We start from the raw sequence: 22,067 nt of genomic DNA, 5'->3' as shown, positions 1-22,067 counted from the left end.
TCATCAAAGCCGGGTCCCAAGCGCTGTGAGGCAGCAGTGCTAACCACTGTGCCACCATACCGCCCCATAACTCTTCATAACAGGTATTTCTTCATGTTATGAAAATCTGTGTGCAATATTTATTGCATTCCATACTGATTTTCCTCAAAACGTGTAGATTGTTTTGCCTTGTGTACTTAGCCCAAAGCTGACTACTGGCAATTTCAAATGGTATTGTGAACTGAAAATTTAGTCTGTGGTATTGAAACTTCTTAATTTTCTGTAACAATGCACACTACTTTACAATCAGCATTTTTGAGTACATTGATAAATTTGATTAATAATGTAGTCAATTGATCTTTAGTCAATTATTGCTCACTGCCTGATTATTCATTTTCCTCTACATGAAAGCTGTCATTTTTCTCCATGATTATTCATGGGCTGCTCTTTGCTCTTCAAGGGAAAATGAAAGCAGACTAAACAGTTCCTCCTCTGAACTTGCAGTAGACAATTTTCTCACCAAGCATACAGGAGACGTGGGGATACAGATACTTGGTATTCTGATAGATAGAAATAAGGCTGTTGGAGAATCATAGTTATTACAGTGCAGACTTCTCAGCCTTGTAACTTCTAGCAGCCCTCTGGGTACACCCAGAACAGTCTGAAATCAGAACAGGTTCCCATAACACCAGGTAAAGCGAGAAAGATAGCTTTCAGTTTGTTGTCCACTCCCTTCTAAACTAAACTGAAGCCAGCAGCCAAACAGAAAATTCACTAGGAAGGAAAAATAACTGTCCAAAACACATGACCTGCCAACTAGTCTTCCACATAACCATTCAGGGTCACAAAGCAACCTCAAAGTACTGAAAAGAAGGATAGTGGACAGGTAATGGGCAGGCAACTCCAGAAGTTGTTTATTCCCATTTGGTGCAAGAGTGGAAAGGGAACTGTGGCCAAACCATGGCTTACGAGGGAAATTGGAGATAATATTTGATTCAAAGATAATATTTGCTTCAAAGAAGAAGCATACAAATTGGCAAGAAAAAGCAATAGAATTGAGGATTGGGAGCAGTTTAAAATTCAACAAAGGGGCACGAAGGGATTGATTAAGAAGGGGAAAATGCAGTATGAAAGTAAGCTAGCGGGAAATATAAAAACTAATTGAAGACATTTCTATAAGTATATAAAGAGAAAAGGATTGACAAAAATGAATGGAGGCCCTTATAGTCAGAAACAAGAATTCATAGTAGCGAACACAGAAATGGCTGAGGAACTAAATTTGTACTTTATTCATTGCTTCTGTCTTCACAAAGGAAGATATGTACTGGAAGTTCTGAGAAACACAAGTTTCGGTGAGTTGCTGAAGGAAATCAGTATTAATAGAGAAATAGTTTGGGGAAATTAATGTGATTGAAGGACCCTAGAAGTAGTAGGTCCATTGGTGGTCAATTTCCAAACATCTTTGGACTCTGGAATAGTTCCTACAGTTTGGAGGGTAACTACTTTAAACCCACTATTCAAAAAGGGAGGTAGAAAGAAAACAAGGAACTATGGACCAGTGAGCCTGACATTGGTACTAGGGAAGTTACTAGAATCCATTAGCATGGATTTCACAGCACAGCATTTGGAAGGAGTGGTAAAATCAGACAGCATGAAGTTATAAAACGGAAATCCTGCTTGACAAATCTACTGGAATTCTTTGAGAATGTAACTAAGAGTTGACCAGGAGGAACCGGTAGATGTGGTTTATCTACACTTTCAGAAGGCTTTCGACAAGGTCTGACATAGCAAATTACTGTAGAATCGTGCAGCATGGGAAAGGCCCCCCAGCCCATTGAATCTGCACCAGCAGTAACTACCACTAAAGTCACACTAATCCCATTTTCCAGCTGTTTCTTATTCACCTTGGCCATACCCCTCATAACCTTATACACCCCAATCGTGTCCCCTCTTCAGCTTTCTCTTCTCTGTCTCTCCTTATAGCTGAAATGCTCCATCCTAGGTCTTCACAGTTGCTTTTCCTGAATTCAATACCTAGGTTCTGCTTTTCATGAGTAAAGACTGAAGTATCCATTTAACACCTTTGTAATGGTCTGCAGCTTCACATACATGTTTCCCCTTTGATTTCTAATGAGTCTGCTCTTTCCCTGCTTAACCTCTTCCCCTTAATATAATTATAAATATCTTCAGATTTACCCTAATCTTGTTTGCAAGTCCTTTTTGTGCCCTTTTTTTTGCTCATCTAATTGCTTTATTATGTTCTCTCTTGCATTTCCTATATTCCTCGAGGGCCACACCTGGATTGCTCTCTTTGGACTTGCTGAAAGCTATTTCTCCTCTTCCTTATCCAGCCCTGGATGTCTAGGGTTGCTGAACTATTGCTCCTACGTTTCCCCCTATATGGACCTGTTGTCTCCCCATTTTCGTTTTGAATGGCTCCAATGTAGATTTTCCTGTAAGGAACTGTTCCCTGTCAACTTTGGCCAGATTCTGCCTTATTTTAATGAAATCTGCTTTCCTCAGTCCAAAACTGTCTTTTAAAAGCCATCTTTCTCCTTGTCTGTAACAAACTTGATTTTGCAACCAAACTTGATTTGGTTGCTATCACTAAGATGCTTCCCCTACCATATTGAACACTTATCAAGTGTTGTGATCCAGATCCACTCTACTCCCTTCCTTGTTGGGCCTTCTACATATTGATCCAAAAAACTCCCCAAAATACATTTCAAGAAATCCACCCCCCCTCCTGGACAAGTCCCCAGGATCGGATGGAATGCATCCAAGGGCTCTGAAAGAAATGGCGGAGGTGATAGTGGATGCCTTGGTGATTATTTTCCAAACGTCGCTGGATTCCGGGGAAGTGCCGGAAGATTGGAAAACGGCTAATGTTATGCCGTTGTTTAAGAAGGGTGGCAGGCAAAAGGCAGGGAATTATAGGCCGGTTAGTTTAACGTCTGTTGTAGGTAAAATGTTAGAATCCGTGATCAAGGAGGAAATAGCGAGGCATCTTGAGGAGAATTGTTTGATAGAGCAGACGCAGCACGGTTTCGTTAAGGGGAAGTCATGTCTGACGAATTTATTGGAGTTCTATGAGGATGTGTCTAGGATAGAGGAGAGCCGGTGGATGTGGTGTTTCTTGATTTTCAGAAGGCGTTTGATAAGGTGCCTCACAAGAGGTTATTACAGAAGGTCAGGGGGCATGGAGTTGGGGATAGGGTGTTAGCATGGATAGGGGATAGGCTGTCAAATAGGAGGCAGAGAGTGGGGGTCAATGGGTGCTATTTGGATTGGCGGTTGGTGACTAGTGGAGTGCCCCAGGGGTCGGTGCTGGGGCCTCAGCTATTTACCATTTATATAGATGATCTGGAGGAGGGAACCGAGTGTATGGTGTCGAAATTTGCTGATGACACCAAGATTGGTGGAACGGCAAATTGTGCGGAGGGTGTGGAGAGTCGACAGAAGGATCTAGATGGGCTGGGCGAATGGGCCAGGAACTGGCAAATGGAATTTAATGTTGGCAAATGTGAGGTTGTCCACTTTGGTAGGAATAATGGTAGGAAGGACTATTACTTACATGGCGAAAAACTGCAGCATGCTATGGTGCAGAGGGACCTCGGGGTCCTTGTGCATGAGTCGCAGAAACCTAGTCTGCAGGTGCAGCAGGTGGTCAGGAAGGTGAATGGGATGCTGGCCTTCATAGCGAGGGGGATTGAATATAAAAGTGTGGAGGTCTTGCTGCAGCTGTATAGGGCACTGGTGAGGCCGCAGCTGGAGTACTGTGTGCAGTTTTGGGCGCCGCACTTAGGCAAGGATATTTTGGCTTTGGAGGGAGTGCAGAGGAGGTTTACTAGGCTGATACCGGAGTTGAGGGGGTTGAACTATGAGGAGAGACTGAATAAACTAGGCTTGTACTCGTTAGAGTTTAGAAGAATGAGGGGAGATCTCATTGAGACATATAAGATGATGAATGGGATGGATAGGATAGAGGTGGAAAGGCTCTTCCTGCTCAGAAAGGACAGTAGGACTAGAGGGCACAGCCTCAAGATAAGGCGGGGGGGGAGCAGTTTAGAACGGAGTTGAGAAGGAACTTCTTCACTCAAAGGGTGGTGAATCTCTGGAATTCTCTGCCCGTTGAAGTGGTGGAGGCTGCCCCGCTAAATATATTTAAGACGCGGGTTGATAGGTTTTTGATAGGCAAGGGGATTAAGGGTTATGGGGAGAGGGCGGGAACGAGGAACTGAGCCACGACAGATCAGCCATGATCTTATTGAATGGCGGGGCAGGCTCGAAGGGCTAGATGGCCTACTCCTGCTCCTATTTCTTATGTTCTTATGTTCCAAACCCTTTACATTGAATATCCCAAATTACATTGGGAAGTTGAAATCCCCTAGTATAATTACCCGATTATACCTGAGTGAATTGTCTACAAAACTGCTCCTTTATTTCCTGCTGGCTCTTTGGAGGCCTATAATGCACTCCCAGAAATGTGATTGCCCCCTTTATATTCCTAAGCTCTACCCACAACCTCATTTGTAGACCCTTCCAAGATATTGTCTCTCCTTATTGCAGTAATTGACTCCTTAATTAACTGTGCAACATCACCTCCCTTTTTACACTTCATCTTTCTTGGCTAAAGATCCTATACCCTGAAATGTTGAGTTGCCAGTCCTGCCCTTCCCTTAACCATGTCTCTGTGATGGCTTCAGGATCACACTTCCATGTTCTTAAATCATCAGTGTTCCCTATTACACCCCTAGTATTAAAGAAAAAACCATCCTGTCTTGCGTTACTCTCTTGACACACAATATAGCTGAACTCAGTCTGACTTGCTCCCTTTAGTATAGCATGATGTGTTTATATTTTACTAATTTCTGTGTCCCCCTCCCCGTCAGACAAATTTAAATTCTTCCCAGGTACCTACCTGCAAGGATATTAGCCCCCAGTGTGGTTCAAGTGCAGACTGTCCCATCTTCCCCAGAAACAGTCCCAGTGTTCCAGGAATCTAAAACCCTCCCTTCTATACCAACTCTTGAGCTGTGCATTCATCTGCCCTTTTTTTTGTTTCTATACTCATTAGCATATTGCATTGGGAGTAATTCAATGATTGCAACCTTAGAAGTCCTGCTTTTTAATCTACTGCCTAGCTCCCTGAATTTTTGATGTAATACTTCATTCTTCAGTTTATCTATATCGTTGATACCAACATGTACCATGACCTCTAACTCATCACCCTCCCCTTTCAGGATGTCCAGCAGCCATTCGGGGACATGCCTGACCCTGATACCATGGAGGTAACGTACCATCTGGAGTCACATCTTTGGCTGCAGAAATGCCTGTCTGCTCCCCTGACTGATGAATCCTCTATTGCCTTTTCTTTCTTCTTCCTCCCCCTCCTGTACAGTCAAGCCACTTATGATGCCAGAAGCTTGGTTCTGAGTGCACTGCTCTGAGATACCAGCGCCCTCATCAGCTTCCACGTGATTGGTGAGCAGGACCACAGGGGACTTCTGCATTACCTGCCTGTTCTTCCTAAACTGCCTAGTCGTCACCCAATCCCTTCTTTCCTCTAGTTCCTTAAGCAGTGGTGTGACCACCTCTCTAAATGTGCTATCCCAAAACACTCAACCTCAGAGATACACCACAGTGTCTCCAGCCTTTGGAGCAGTTTGCTGCAGTTTTTGTAGCTGGGAGTTCGTCTTACACGTGGTTATCTAGGACACTGGTAATGTCCAAGACTCCCCTAATGTGACAAGCACACGTTCCATTCAGCTGTCCTCACCTGGCATGTCTTGTATGTAAATTTGCGCCTTAGACAAGAACAAATGATAAATAATAGACAATAATTTTCCCAATAAATAATACATTTTGTTTAGCTTCAGCTATTTAAACATAGTCCCTAATATCAATTTCTCACCAACCAATCAGCTTACCATTTTCTTGCAATGTCACTTTTGAATTATTTTCAGACTCAGCGTGCTGTCTGAACAGTGGCTGTCCCTCACAGGTCCGATGCGCCCTGCTGACCAAATGTCAATTTAAAGCACATGGGATTGCGGATGTTGTGTTGAGATGGATTTAAAAAAAAGGTTGGTTACCAGACAGGAAGCAAAGAGTTGGAATAAGTAGGCCGTTTTCTGCTTGGCAAGCAGTGACTAGTTGGGTACTGCAAGAATCTATGCTAGGACCCCAACTGTTCACATTATATGTTAATGATTTTGACGAGGGAACTCGATGTATCATCTCCAAATTTGCAGATGATACAAAGTTGGGTGGGAGGGTGAGCTGTGAGGAGAATGCAGAGATGTTTCAGCGTGATTTGAACAGGCTGAGTGACTGGCAGGTGCAGTACAATGTGGACAATTGTGAGGTTATCCATTTCGGTAGCAAAAATAGGAAGGGAGATTATTATTTGAATGAGTGTAAATTGAGAAAGTTGGATACTCAAGATCTTGGTGTCTACATACATCAGACGCTGAACGTATGTGCACAAGTACAGCAGGCAGTAAGGAAGGCAGATGGTATATTGGCCTTCAGAGTGAGAGGATTTGAGTATTGGAATAAGGATGCTTTACTTCAATTGTACAGGTGTTGGCGAGGCCACACCTGGAATATTGTGTGCAGTTTTGGTGAAGGAAGGATGCTCTTGCTATAGCTGGAATGCAGCTAAGGTTTACCAGGTTGATTGCTGGGCTGGCAGGAACATCATATGAGGAGAGATCAAGTCGGTTAGGATTATATTGGAGTTTAGAAGAGTGAGAGGGGATCTCATAAAAAGTTATAACATTCTAACAGGATTGGACAGGGTGAATTCAGAAAGAATGTTCCTGACATTGTGGGGAGTCCAGAACCAAGGATCATAGTTTGAGGATAAAGGGTTAACCTTTTAGAACTGAGGCAAGGAAAAATTTCTTCACCCAGAGAGTGATTAATCTGTGGAATTTACTGCAACAGGAAATAGTTGAGGCCAAAAATGTACGTGTGTGCATGCATTAGTGAGAGAGTGATCAAGGTATTGAATTTGATGATCAGCCATGATCATAATGAATAGTGGAATAGACTCAAAGGACTGAATAGCCTACTACTGCTTCTGTTTTCTATGTTTCTATGTATTGCATAATATTAAGACAATTCTACAGGCACCATGAGGTGAATTTAGCATGAACTTTTAACTAAGGCAAATTGTGGCCAGACCAAGTAGTAAATTAACAAATACATGGAGCCAAGTTAATTTGTGCATGAATTATTAGATGCAATCAAAATAGCATGTTAAATGTCTGCTTGTACAGAAAACATAAGTGCAATCATCCTGTCCAGTCCAGAGATTTCAAATGCTACCTTATGCCAAACAATATGCCTCCTTTGATTTGTGTTCCAGTCATCAATCGACAACTAAATCTTAGCTTTTAACCAACTGCCAAGATCTTACTTTAGCATGCCTTAGTAAATTGATCTGTTTTCTTGTCAATTATTATAACTTGTTTTAAGATTGCTTTAACATTGGACATAATTCACTACATTCTATTTTCATAGCTTCAGATTTAAGTTTGTAGATTTCTAAAATCAAAAATCAGTTCTATATTCCAGTGTTACATTTCATTATTTTAAAGTTGTTAATGTGAGATTATCTCACAGTTGATCTTCTAAATTTTAGAAATTGTTATTCTGGCTTTTAATGAATGTGGGTAATTCAACTTTCTAGTGCTAGTCTTTATCTAGTCCCAAGAGCAGGCTATGGAACTCCAGAAAACTATCTAAATTCTAAAGCTAGATTGAGCATTTCACTTGCGCCAATTGCTTTTATCTTCCATATTACATTTTGACTCTCCTTAAAAGCAAAATAATGAGTCACCATCAATAATGTAATCCATTTAACGCTAGAATAATCTATTCTCTGAAATGCGGAAATAAAAAACCTTGAAGGAGCATACAAATTTAGAGAAAGTCCTAAAATGTTGGCAAAACATTTGCACCTGTGTTCGTATCCTGCTGGAGGTAACCAGACTTCTGGTTGTTCCTAGAAGCAAAATACTGTGGATGCTGGAAATTTGAAATAAAAACAGAAAATGCTAGAAAAACAGCAGGTTTGGCAGCATCTCTGGAGAGAGAAACAGAGTTAATGTTTTTGAGTCCGTATAACTTCTTCAGAGCTAAAGTGAGGGAGAAATGTGATGGATTTTATGCTATTGAAGTGGGGCTGGAACAGGTGAAACAAAACAAGAGGTCAGGGATAGGTGGGAGCTTGAGAAATTTGATCAAGATGTAATGGACACAAGACCAAAGGGAATATTAATGGTAGTGATAAAGACTAAAAATGCTAATAGTGGCATAAAGGCAAGATAGCAGAATGTGTTAGTAGCAGAACAAGGGTCAACACACTGTAAAAACACATTACAGATGGTCCTATGGTACATGGGGGCTGGGGAAAAAAAATTAGACGTAAGTACACTGGAATCAATTCTTTTTATTTTTGTGTATGATGCTTTCAAAAATGATAGCTGTTTCTGAATTACGCACACTTGACTTCCTTGAAATTTGTTTGAAACAGACTTTAAATCGGCTGGAGGAGCAGGAAAAGGAAGTGGTGAGTGCGCTGCGGTATTTTAAAACCATTGTGGATAAAATGGTGATTGACAAAAAGGTGCTCGAGATGTTGCCAGGATCAGCCAGTAAAGTCCTGGAGGCCATCTTGCCATTAGTACAAGTGGATCCACGCATTCAACAGAGGTGAGTGGGCACAATTCTGACTCGCAAGATTTCTCTGGGTGCTCATAAGTTAATCACTGCTGATGCACAAGCTTGGCCGATGTGATATTTTTCTTTCATTACATTTGAAAAGATAAATACACAACTGATCAAGTGGAATTAGATTATTTTACGCAGAGTTTTTGATTAAGACAAACCATGCCAATCGTGCAGTTTTGTTTGTACATTAATGGTCAATATTTTATCTGGTCCAACCCTACCTGTCCCATTGCAGCTGTTGGGGCGGCACGGTGGTACAGTGGTTAGCACTGCTGCCTCTGTGTCAGGGACTTGGCTTGGGTCACTGTGTGTGTGGAGTCTGCACGTTCTTCCCGTGTGTGTGTGAGTTTCCTCTGAGTGCTCCAGTTTCCTCCCACAGTCCAAAAGATGTGCTGGTTGGGTATATTAGCCATGCTAAATTCTGTCTCCATGTACCCAAACAGGCGCCGGAGTGTGGCGATTAGGAGATTTTCATGGTTAACTTCGTTGCAGTGTTGATGTAAGTCGACTTGTGACACTAATAAATACACTTTAAACTTTGAAAAAAAACTTTAATGCGTTCCCAGCAATTTTCCTTTCGCCCTTTGCAGTCACTCTTGTATAGCCCTACATTCTATCTTCAGCAGCTTCCTTTTACTTCAGAAATTTTTGCATCTGTGATTGCGACCTTCACAAATATAAGCCCTTTCAACCAATTCAGACCATCCTTTTGTGAACACTGAAATCCCCCTTAATAGCAACCTTAAACTATAACGTATAAACCAGACACTTGGCCCAATCAATTAGTGTTCACTCGCCACTCGAGCTTAGTTCTAAATATGTTTAGCTACCTTGTCCCCATATTTTTTTAATCCTCTTTGCCTCATTTCTTCTTCCAATTTTAATCTTGAATACTAACATCGTTTCTGTCTCAGCCACTAACCCTGAAATGAATTCTACAGCTATACAACTCTTTGTAAAGAAGTTTCTCTTGCTGGCTGGACACCCACTCAATTTGTTCCATTCCTAATTATCTAACAGTAACCAGAGAATCACCAGCAATGGTGTCTCTTCCTGCTCCTGCACAATTACCTCTGTTATCAAAGGATCTATGATTAGTCCCCTTCTATTTCTCATCTGTATGCTATCATTGTGACACAATCTGAAAAAATTGTTTTTGATATGTATGCTAACGACACCCAGCTCTCTCTCTATCATTTCTCTTTACCACTCCACTATCTCTGTAAAGAGTCAGACTGAATGTCAGAAAGCCTAAACTAGATTAACAGAATTCCCTCCAATTAAATATTGGGACAACTGAAGCCAGTGTTCTCTCTTTGGGATCTAAACTCTGCTTTCTAGCCACCAGCTCCATTCTGCTTCTGGCAATTGTGTGCAACCATATTTAAATCCAAAGTCAGCTTCCAACCACTCTTCCTATGCTATTACAATATCTGTCTATTTCCACCTCCATTACATTGCCTGACAGTGTAGTTCACTGACTTACATTGGCTCCCAATTAGGCAATACCTCGATTTTAAAATTCCTCTGTTATTTTCCTTGCATCTCTCTGACTGTCGAGCCCACAGCCCAATTCTGGTCTCTTGAGCATTCTCCATTTTAATCACTTCAACTTTGGTGGCTGTACCTTTAATTACGTGTGTCCTTAGCTCTGGACTTCCCTCACAAAACCTCTGTGCTTTTATCTCACTTTGCTCCTTTTAGACACTCCTTAAAACCTGTGTCTTTAAGCGAGCTTTTGGTCATCTGTTTTAACATCTCCTGCTGAGGCTCGTTTTCATTTTTATAATTTCCCTGTGAAATGCCATGGGCAGTACTATATGAACACGATTTATTGTTCCGTTGTAAACAATTTGCATTTAATCTTGTACCTGGAATGGTGTTCAGCTTGTTCTTGACCACTTCAGGATCTGCATTCTTTGATATTCTTGGGCTTGTTATAGACAAATGCGAAGTATTATTGAACAACTATTTTGATCAGCACCTTAAAATTAAGAATCTTTCCAGCTTCGAGGCCCTAACTTCCTTTTCGAAATTCTTGCTGGTATACTTATGATGCTGATTTATCCTATTACCATGATTGCATCCAGTTCCTTTTGGGAAAGGCATCCACTGTCAGAAAGGCATTGTGTTGGTTTATACATGTATTTTGAGAACATTCAGCCCTGCCTTTGCATCACTTCATTTGATTTCACAATTATCTTGTGCTTTTAAACTGCCTGTCTGATATCAGGTTTTGGAAGAAGTTGGATTTACTCCAAATGAACATGAGAAGATTGGAGCCAGTATATATAGCCCCCACCAAAATCTGTGGCCTTGCTACTGATTGCCTCTCAACCCAACTGCTCATTCAGACTGTGCTGAACTTAAGCACAAAAGGAGTGCTTAAAACCTTGTGATTTTGTTAACTAAGGATGTGTGTTCCTTAAGTGCTGCATGTCATCCTCCCACCTGATTACCAAAACCCAAGTCTCATATTTGTTCACCACAATTCCAAGTGTTTCTACTACTATAGCTATCAGATATATGATGGTTGCTCAGTGGTTTGTGTCTTGCTGAAATAAGATTTTGTGGGTCATTGCTTCTGTTTTAGAAAAAACAATACTTAAGCTTAACATTTTTTCTTAAACAAAGGTTCAAGTGGATGATGTTTCATTCCATTTTTGCCTGTAATAGTCACATTTTAAGGACAAGCAATGTTTCAGTCAATATAGTGGAAAAGACTGGGAACACATGTTACAGACCTATCTAAGCAACTCTATGGGAAAATCTTGTGTGCACTGTTAGCGTTGCTTCCCATATCTCACAAGTCTCAGTCTGCACAAATATGTGGCCAACTTTCTTTTTTCCATTGTAAATTCTATAAGCACATTTGTTTTGAAAACTAATTACCCAAACTTGTGCTATAACTACACCTCCCATTCACCTTGTATAGATGCAGCATCATCAGTAACAAAAGAGTGCATTTACAGGGGGAGTTTTACATAGCCTCTGCCAACTGTATGTTTAGATGCACGAATGAACGTATAAAAATGAAGATTGAATGTTTAACTGTGAAATGGAGATCGATTGCATCTGCTTGGCCTGCATATCTTAGTGTCCTGTTTGACCCAGAAATAAGTTTCAAAAAATTGATTACTTTCACCCGTGCCCCAGTTTCAGCCTATTGGAGCCAAAACCCTCAACACTGGCTTTCAAATCCTCTTCAGCTGAACATTCTGCTTTATCTTTGCATAAACTACTGTAGGAGATTCATTTCTAATGTATTAAAAATAATTTTCCTGGGCACTTCCTATCAACCTTTCCAATACAAAGTGCTGTGATCTCATTGACAATGGAACTTGCATATGTGAATTTGTCATTTATAATTGCATCTTCCCACTTTAAAATCTCAATATTGTGAAGTTTCTTTACCTGTACTGTAGAGAAACTAGTGTGCACCATCCCACTCTTTCTCAGCTTCCCAAATTCCTGTAGGTTTTTCTGTTTAAAGGTTATGTTAAATTAAAGTTATAGAGGACTACAAGAGGAGGATGTACATTTTAACATTGGTAGTAAATTCTGTTTGCATCCCCTGGTCCAGTCATCACCTGAGCTGTAACTGCTTTATCTGAATTCTATAATTGGTCCTGACACCCCATGGGCACCGCCACAGGAAACAAACTGGTTATTAAGGGTATATGTAGCCTAAATTTTCTGAAGGTATTTAACTTTTATCTCCCTCTATGGTCATCTTTGAAATGGAATGGCACAAAGTGACATTTGCTGGCCTATTTTCAACCTCCTGCCTGTGCATTAATTACAGTCTGCTCAAAAGGGAGTTGAGCCTTGAGGAAATTGTAGCTGATCTTCAGTTATTCCTTGTTCCTTTCTGTGGGGAGATGCAGTGCAACTCTCCTTGATATTACTTTGTAAAGGGACCATTGAGATCAGGATGTCTAATTTGCATTTATGTTCTTGAATATAGTGACATCCCTCCATCGCATTGATCCAATGAGTTCCTTGTGTTGTCTTTTGAAGCATGAAGTGTAAAATTGTAATAATGAATTGATATCCATTTTAATAAAATCTGATGTCACTTTTTGAAAGAAAAATCTCAGCAAAGATTATTTGCAGATTTCAAAGTAACTTCTGAAAATTGTTATGTGTTTGGTGTTTATAGCGCTGATTTTTGGCACAGTGGCACAGTAGTTAGCACTGCTACCTCACAGCGCCAGGGACCTGGGTTAGATTCCCAGCTTGGGTCCCTGTCTGTGGAATTTGCACGTTCTCCCTTTATCTGCATGGGTTTCCTCTCAGTGCTCTGGTTTCCTCCCACAACCCAAAGATGTGTGGGTTAGGTGGATTGGCCATGCTAAATTGCCCCTTAGTGTCAGGGGGATTAGATAGATTAAATGCATGGGGTTATGGGATAGGGCATGGGTGGGATTGTGGCCAGTGCAGACTCAATGGACTGAATGGCCTCCTGCACTGTAGGAGTAATAGTTTTATTTCACTTAAACCGCTCTTGTCCCTTTTTCAGCAATTGTTTTAATAGAAGCTAACTCCTACAAGTAGTTAATTTTTCATTTAATCTAGTAGTTTTTGAACGGCACGGTAGCACAGTGGTTAGCACTGCTGCTTCACAGCTCCAGGGACCTGAGTTCAATTCCTGGCTTGGGTCACTATCTGTGTGAAGTTTGCACATTCTCCTCATGTCTGTGTGGGTTTCCTCTTGGTGCTCTGGTTTCCTCCCACGTTCCAAAGATGTGCGGGTTAGGTTGATTGGCCATGCTAAAATTGTCCTTTAGTGTTCTGAGATGCGTAGGTTAGACGGATTAACGGGTAAATATGTTGGGATGGGGGGGTAGGGATTGGGTGGGATTGTGGTTGGTACAGAATTGATGGCCCTAATGGCCTCTTTCTGCACTGTGGGGTTTCTATGACTCTATGAAAGCCCCCTTTTGTAAGTAATCTATCCCTAAGATTCTATAATCCTGTATCAAAGTCTGTGTTTGCCACCCAAGAGAGAAACAAGCTTTCACTGCCTGTTTGTGCACATCAGCTGAAATAAAATGATTATTTGCATTTATGTAGTACCTTTCACAGTCTCAGCACATCATTATGTTTAGTGATGTGCTTTTTTTGAAGTTCAGTCACTGTTGCGATCTAGAAAGCATGGTAGCAATATGCACATGGTAAACTCCCATAAATAGCAATGCAGTAATGAGTTGATGTGTGTGTTGTTGATTGAGGGATAAGTATTAACTAGGGCACTGGGGATAACTCCCATGCTCTTCAAAGTACTGCCATGGCATCATTTATGTCCTCACCATAGAAAACAGGCAAGGCCTTGGTTTAACATTTTAATCTGAAAGACAACACCTCCAGCGGTGCTACACTGGAATGCCAGCCTATATTTTTGTGTTCAAGTTGCTGGGGTGGGACTTTAACGCACAGCCATCTGATTTGGAGTGAGAATGCTACCAGCTGAGTTGTAACTGACACAATAATAAAAATGATAGGCACTAGAGATAGAGGAATGTAGGGATGACTTTGTAGAGCTCCTGAAATCCCCTTATGGAACCACTGATATGAAAAGTGGTGCTTTAGTCAAGGCTATGCATAAGATAAATTTGCATAGGGAACTCTTTGCAACGTTGCTAAGTTTTTTGATGAATGGGCAGAGATTAATTTTGGTAATTTCCAAGATATTTAGAAATATGATTAGCATTTAGCATAATAGACTTGATACATAACTCAGGGTAGCCTGTCTGCTGCAAAACTAATCAATTGTGATTTTCTGTACAATCAACAAATTGTATATTTAATATGAGAACGCATCGTGTTCTGTTAAGAATGGACTTGATGACAACCTTATATTTCTTGCTACATTGGATGTAACAAACAAAAAATTAATAGGCATTTATAACAGCTTGGGTAAATAAAATCCAGATGGTTTGGAGCACCTTTTCATTTAAATATCAGGGCATTATGAGGTGTAGAAAATAATCAACAGGGATATTGCTTCCTAAGTTCAATAAAACCAGTGTGACTCTTTCAAATTACCTAGAGAGCAGCAAAGAAATTTTGTTTTTTATATAATCTTGTATAACTTGTGATATCCAAGAATCTTTTCATTTTGTATCAAGGTTGTCAATAGTTTCCATCAGGAGTGGAACTGTAATAATATTCAGCAAGTTGAGCCAAAGCTTACTCGAACGCAGAATGTTGACTTCCAAAATATAGCCTTTAGTGCAATCGATTTAGAACACAGTTTTATGCCACAAAAATAACACGGAATACTTTAATTTCTAGAAACATCTCATATCTATAATAGATTGTTGGAATGGAAGTCTCTAATCAGCTGACTACAATGATCTTGAGTATAATGGATTCCTGAGGATACTAGCTTCAATGTGTTGCAATCTATAAAATTCCTTTAGGTGTTACTTCCTTTTGGAAATATTTTTGAGTGTTTTAAGAACATAAGAACATAAGAAATAGGAGCAGGAGTAGGCCATCTGGCCCTTCGAGCCTGCCCCGCCATTCAATAAGATCATGGCTGATCTGTCGTGGCTGATCTGTCGTGGCTCAGTTCCACTTTCCCGCCCTCTCCCCATAACCCTTAATCCCCTCTCTTATCAAAAACCCATCAACCCGCTTCTTAAAAATATTTAGCGAGGCAGCCTCCACCACTTCAACGGGCAGAGAATTCCAGAGATTCACCACCCTTTGAGTGAAGAAGTTCCTCCTCAACTCCGTTCTGAACTGCCCCCCCTTTATCTTGAGGCTGTGCCCCCTAGTCCTACTGTCTTTTTTGAGCGGGAAGAGTCTTTCCACCTCTATCCTATCCATCCCATTCATCATCTTATACGTCTCAATGAGATCTCCCCTCATTCTTCTAAACTCTAACGAGTACAAGCCTAGTTTATTCAGCCTCTCCTCATAGCTCAACCCCCTCAACTCCGGTATCAGCCTAGTAAACCTCCTCTGCACTCCCTCCAAGGCCAAAATATCCTTGCGCAGGTGCGGCGCCCAAAACTGCACACAGTACTCCAGCTGCGGCCTCACCAATGCCCTATACAGCTGCAGCAAGACCTCCCTACTTTTATATTCAATCCCCCTCGCTATGAAGGCCAGCATCCCATTCGCCTTCCTGACCACCTGCTGCACCTGCAGGCTGGGTTTTTGCGACTCATGCACAAGGACCCCGAGGTCCCTCTGCACCGTTGCCTGCTGCAGTTTTTCGCCACGTAAGTAATAGTCCTTCCTACCATTCTTCCTACCAAAGTGGACCACCTCACACTTGCCAACATTAAATTCCATTTGCCATTTCCTGGCCCATTCGCCCAGCCTATCTAGATCCTTCTGCAGACTCTCCACACCCTCCGCACAATTTGCCTTTCCCCCAATCTTGGTGTCATCAGCAAATTTCGACACCCTACACTCGGTTCCCTCCTCCAGATCATCTATATAAATGGTAAATAGCTGAGGCCCCAGCACCGACCCCTGGGGCACCCCACTAGTCACCAACCGCCAATCCGAATAGCACCCATTGACCCCCACTCTCTGCCTCCTATTTGACAACCAATCCTCTATCCACGCTAACACCCTACCCCCAACTCCATGTCCTCTGACCTTCTGCAGTAACCTCTTGTGAGGTACCTTATCAAACGCCTTCTGAAAATCCAGAAAGACCACATCCACCGGCTCTCCTCTATCCACCGCCCTAGACACATCCTCATAGAACTCCAGTAAATTTGTCAGACACGACTTCCCTTTAATGAAACCGTGTTGCGTCTGCCCTATCAAGCAATTCCCTTCAAGATGCCTCGCAATTTCCTCCTTAATGACGGATTCTAACATTTTACCTACCACAGACGTTAAACTAACCGGCCTGTAATTCCCCGCCTTTTGCCTGGCACCCTTCTTAAACAACGGCGTAACATTAGCCGTTTTCCAATCCTCCGGCACTTCCCCGGAATCCAGCGACGTCTGGAAAATAACCACCAAGGCATCCACTATCACCTCCGCCATTTCTTTCAGAACCCTCGGATGCATTCCATCCGGTCCTGGGGACTTGTCCACAATCAGCCCCTCCAGTCTGTCGCGCACCACCTCTCTAGTAACAGTAATGTCATTAAGACCCTCCAGTCCTACCACCTTTCCATCGCTAACACCCGGCAAATTATTCACGTCCTCCTCCGTGAAGACAGAAACAAAAAAGTTATTCAAGACCTTAGCCATATCCCCATCCCCTACCACTAGGTCCCCTTTCTCATCCGCTAAGGGACCAACGTTCACCCTAGCCAGCCTCTTCCTTTTTATATATTTATAAAAACTCTTGCTATCCTTTTTTATATTAAGTGCTAGCCCAGCTTCATAGCTTCTTCTACCCTCCTTTATCAACTTTTTTGTCAATCTTTGTTGACATTTAAACCTTTCCCAATCCTCTTCTCGCCCACTGCTCTTAGCTACTCTAAATTCCTCCGCTTTTAATTTAACACTTTCCTTCACCTCCTTCGTTATCCACGGCTTATTACCTCTCTTCCTACTGTCCTTTTTAACCATCGGAATAAATTTCTGCTGAGCACCAAGAAAGATCTCCTTAAAGATCCTCCACTGCTCCTCAGCAGACCTACCTTCCAACGCGCTCCCCCAGTCCACATTCGCCAATTCTTCTCTCATCCTACCATACTCCCCTCTATTCAAACAAAGGACACGTGTCCGGGAACCCACTTTCTCCTCCTCCATCTGCAACAGAAACTCCACCATACAATGATCACTCTCTCCAAGAGGATCCTTCACCTCAAGGTCCCTAATTCTACCCGCCTCATTACATAGCACTACCCGCCTCATTACATAGCAGTTTTATTTAAACAAAATGCACTGTTAAAGCTGGTGCAGTACAAGCACAATCCTTTCCCCGTATTTTTAAAAAAAGCAGTTTGTTTGTTTAACCCAGCGTTTCAATATCAAGAAATGAATAAAAAGATGCTGAGAAAAAGAACAAAATACAAAGAGAGGGAAAAGGAGCATTATATTAGGAACAGTACTGCATGCTCAGAAAGCCTTATAGAGGTAAATCTGGCACTATGCAACCCGTATATTTAAAATAGAGCCCCATACCTTTTGGGATGAGTCCAACTTAGATTGAAATATACAAGTTAGAAATTCTATTGGAGTATACTCCATAATAATTTTGTGCCAGTTCTATACAGAACATAAAATATTTTTCTGCGCTGCAAATGTTAGAGTATTATACAGCCGTTTCTCATTGACATCAATCGTACATTTATCTGGAAGCCCCAGAATCGAAAACATAAGTTCCGTCTCCAAGATCAAATCAACTATATTTTCCAGCTAAGTATACCAGATCAATAGTTTTTTATTTTGCCACAAGACCAGAAACAGTGAGCATAGTCCCCCACTACAGATTTGCATGTTTAGTGGAGATATAGCAGGATCCATCTTTTGTCTTAAAGTTGGTGTGGTATGCAAATAACGTAGAAGTTTTAGTTGAATCATCTTCACTCTATTACAAACAGAAATTAAATTTGCATTCTCCCAGAACCCTCCCAGTCTCTTCATCAGTACATACCGCTAGATCCCTTTCCCAAATTCACAATGCCTTCTGCATATTCACATTGCATCTAGACATATAAATTTTAATCGCTTTGATTCCGCGAACAGAAATGTATTTTCTACAGGACAGACACTGGCATTAGCGTTCGAAGTTGTTTTATTAAGAATAAAGTATCTTTCCATAAGTATCTTAAAAAAAAATGTCTAGGGCTACCACATTATTACTCAAAAGATAATAAGGAAGCCCCTCTAAACAAAATCCCTTAAAACTCAACATGTCAAAACCATTGTCCATGAGACCTAAATCAGGATTTCCCTGCATAGGTGTAAGAGTAAAAGTTAACATAGATCTTTCCTCTCAACTACAGCCATTTTCCAAGCTCTTGAGTAGTGATAATTATTGGAACTGGGGTCCCTTCTTATCCTGTATAAATCTCAGATGACAGGCTAGGGAATATAATTTTATATTTGACACCCCAAGGTCCCCTTTTGAACTTGGCACCCTCATAACGACACAGCCTCAGACTTGGCAAAATTTATTTTATAATCCGAGAGAGCCAAACCAATCAATATCAATAATAGCAGGAGCAGAAATTTCAGGCCCAGACAAAAATAGTAACACATTATCAGTGTATAATGTAATCTTGCACTGATTTTCACCAATAGCCAAACCAGAAAAATTCTGCAACAATTGTAAACAATGAGAATAGAGGACAATCCTGCCTGGTGCCTTGCTGAAGACTAAAATTATTAGATTCATAACCGTTAGAGAGAACTGCTTTTATAAAGTACCTATGTCCATTTAATAAAATCCCCCAGTCCAAATTTATCCACTATGTAAAATAAATAGTTTCACTCCACCTGATCAATGGTTTCTGTGTGTCCAATGAAGAACACAGCTGCCTATCGCCTGTTTTTGAGAAACTTGAATGATATTTAATAATCTTCTGACATTGGTTCATAAAATACATGTAACAATCTGATCATCATTGCATCCCTGCAGTGCAGAGGGAGGCCGTTTAGCCCATCAAGTCTCCGTGAGCGCGTCTTACCCAGGTCCACTTCTCTGCCCTATCCCGGTAATCCTGCACATTCACCACTTCTAATCCACCTGATCTACACCTCTTTGGACACTTGGGCAATTTAGCATGGCCAATCCACCTAACCTGCACATCTTTGTAGTGTGGAAACTGGAGCACCCAGAGGAAACCCACGCAGACATGGAGAATTTATGCAAACACCAAGGCAGGAATTGGACTCAGCTTCCTGGATCTGAGGCATCTGTGCTAATCACTGTGCCATATCACCCTGGATAATTAAAGGAAGAACTTTTTCCAGATGCAACGCCTGTATTTCAGTTGGGAATTTCACGTCTAAATTGAAAGCAAAACTGGTCTATAGGGAGCACAATCTTCTGGATTTCTGTCTGCCTTCAAAATTAAAGAAATATTTGCTTTTCCAAGAGACTGAGGTAGCTGTCCTACTTCAAACAAACTAGCATATCTTTGAATTCTTATTAAAATTCACTTCCAAATCCAGGAGGTTTAAAAGCTTTGCCAGATTGAATATCTTTCAATGCAGACAATGCTTTCTGGCACGGTGGTTAACACTGCTGCCTCACAGCGCCAGGGACTTGAGTTCGATTCCCGACTCAGGTCACTGTCTGTGTGGAGTTTGCACGTTCTCCTCGTGTCTGCATGGGTTTCCTCCGGGATGTTCCAGTTTCTTCCCACAGTCTGAAAGATGTGCTGGTTAGGTCCATTGACTCGAGCAGACACCAGAGTGTGGCAACGAGGGGAATTTTGCAGTAACTTCATTGCAGTGTTAATGTCAGCCTTACTTGAGACACTAATAAATAAACTTTTTTAAAAAAGCTTTAAACTTTAGAAACGGGGACACTTAAGGGTCAACCGTTGGCCTTCAGAAATTGTTGGGAGTTCAAAGGAAAAGAAAAATTGCTTAATGTGCATTACTCCGTCTTCAGACTGATCTGTTTTATATAAATGATATCAAAACATTTAACTGCCTTATTAGTATTCTTAGCCTTAAATATCCTGTTGCTCTTTGAATCCAATACAGAATAAAAATAGCCTTTGTAAGGAGAGCTAAATATCTACTTGGTTTATTTCCAAATTCATATAGTTTTTGTTTTGCAAATTTTATATCCCTTTCAGCACATTGAATCAACAAGGAATCTGACACTGCATTAATTTCTTTCAACACTAAATGGCTCGGATTATTACCATGCTGTCTCTCAGCCAGTTTAATTTTTAGCTGACGCTGTCACTCCAGCAACTTACACTTTCTGTTCACCTCTTTCAGAAACCTTTAAATCTCCCACAGGATTGAGGGGTTGACTTCAGAAAGAGAGTTGATTGGTGGGGCAGTGGCAAGTCAAATTTGGGTTTAAAGCAAGAAATAAAATTTTGATTTTTAAGCAATGATGCATTAAATTTCCATAATTTAGATTGTAAATCTATCCCCAAGTAAAAATTCTAGGAAGACCAGAGCATGATCAGAGATCACAATACTACCTATGGAGCAGGAAATCACAATATAATATTGTTTTTGGCATGAAAGAATGATCAATTTTGGTAACACATTGGTAGAAGCTCAGGAGAAGGTGAATTCCTGGTCGTTGGGGTGCAGCATTCTCCAAATATCCCAGTTCATAACCGTACCGATATTAGTAAGTTTGTTGAATAGGTGGATTCCCTGTTATAAGAAGCTTGTCAATCAAAAGATTTGGGTGGCAGTTGAAGTCCCCTCCAATAAAATAAATTATCAATGCAAATTCAGCAAAATCCTTAAAGCCATTAGTAATAAAATCAGGAAAATAATTTGGAAGATCATAAACATTCATTATTGAAATACTTTTTCCATGTGCAGTATTCCTTTAACGATCACACACCTTCCTACTTTATCCTTTACAGAGTTCTCAAGTCTAAATAGCAGGTTTTTATTAATCAAAATTATGACACCTAAGCGACTAATTGAAAATGAAGTCCAACTTGATCCCGTTTTAATTTCAGATGTTCTTTGTGGTCTAAATGAGTCCCTTGCATCAGGGCTATATTCACTTTCACCTTTAAGAAGAGACAGAATCCTCTTTTTTTTAAGGAGTGATGTATCGCTGTACATTCCACAAGCACATTTTCAATGTAATTACTGTCCTTATCCAGTGGAAACGAATGTAAGATATCAATAAAAAGTAGAGTTTGCTTTTTATCTAACATTGATTTTCCCTCCAGCTTGGGTGTGCACCAAAACTCAACTCCCATATCCCCAGTTACACAAGAATTGCCAGCTACATCTAGTTGTTTTCTAACAAATTAAACTTGTCTGCACCTTTGCAAGAAGACTCATTACCAGCAAATGACCTGGTTGTGATTTTAATAAAGGTGGCAAGCTGTTTTGAGGTGGTATTGAACTTTCTTTTGAGGAAGTATATTAATGAATGTGGATCAAAGGCATGTGAATTAATTGAGATAGAGATCAAACATAATATAATAACATGATATAACAGTGAGCACTAAATGGCATACTTTTGTTCCTGTGATCAACATTTCTATAATTCAATTCCACTGTGGGAAACTGAAATTATTATTTACCATCTTTTTGTCATAACTTTAAAAGTCGAAGCATTTTGCTGTCAATGACCGAACTTTTCAGATTCTTAAGCAGAATCTGTACCTTTCATTTCACAATCTAATTCATGGGGTACAGTTAGTTGTTTGAGTTGATAAGAATAGAATAAATCAACCTTACTTGCTGTTGTA

At 40.8% G+C, this 22,067-nt stretch overlaps 1 protein-coding gene across 12 annotated transcripts in view; it reads left to right on the top strand.

The window, feature by feature from the left end:
- rapgef1b (Rap guanine nucleotide exchange factor (GEF) 1b) overlaps positions 1–22,067 on the top strand; it is a 194,725-nt gene that overhangs the window by 63,732 nt on the left and 108,926 nt on the right. For all 12 annotated transcript variants that reach the window (XM_080212343.1, XM_080212337.1, XM_080212336.1 and 9 more), the window contains exon 3: positions 8,525–8,703. In XM_080212343.1, the coding sequence (XP_080068469.1) occupies positions 8,525–8,703 (179 nt within the window). The remainder of the gene's footprint in view (positions 1–8,524; positions 8,704–22,067) is intronic.

Source organism: Carcharhinus amblyrhynchos, chromosome 25 (genome assembly GCF_965287045.1).
Source record: "Carcharhinus amblyrhynchos chromosome 25, sCarAmb.v2.hapA, whole genome shotgun sequence".
In the NCBI taxonomy this organism is placed as follows: Eukaryota; Metazoa; Chordata; class Chondrichthyes; order Carcharhiniformes; family Carcharhinidae; genus Carcharhinus; species Carcharhinus amblyrhynchos.
Note: the sequence above shows the minus strand (reverse complement) of the source record. Positions and strands in the feature narration are given on the sequence as shown.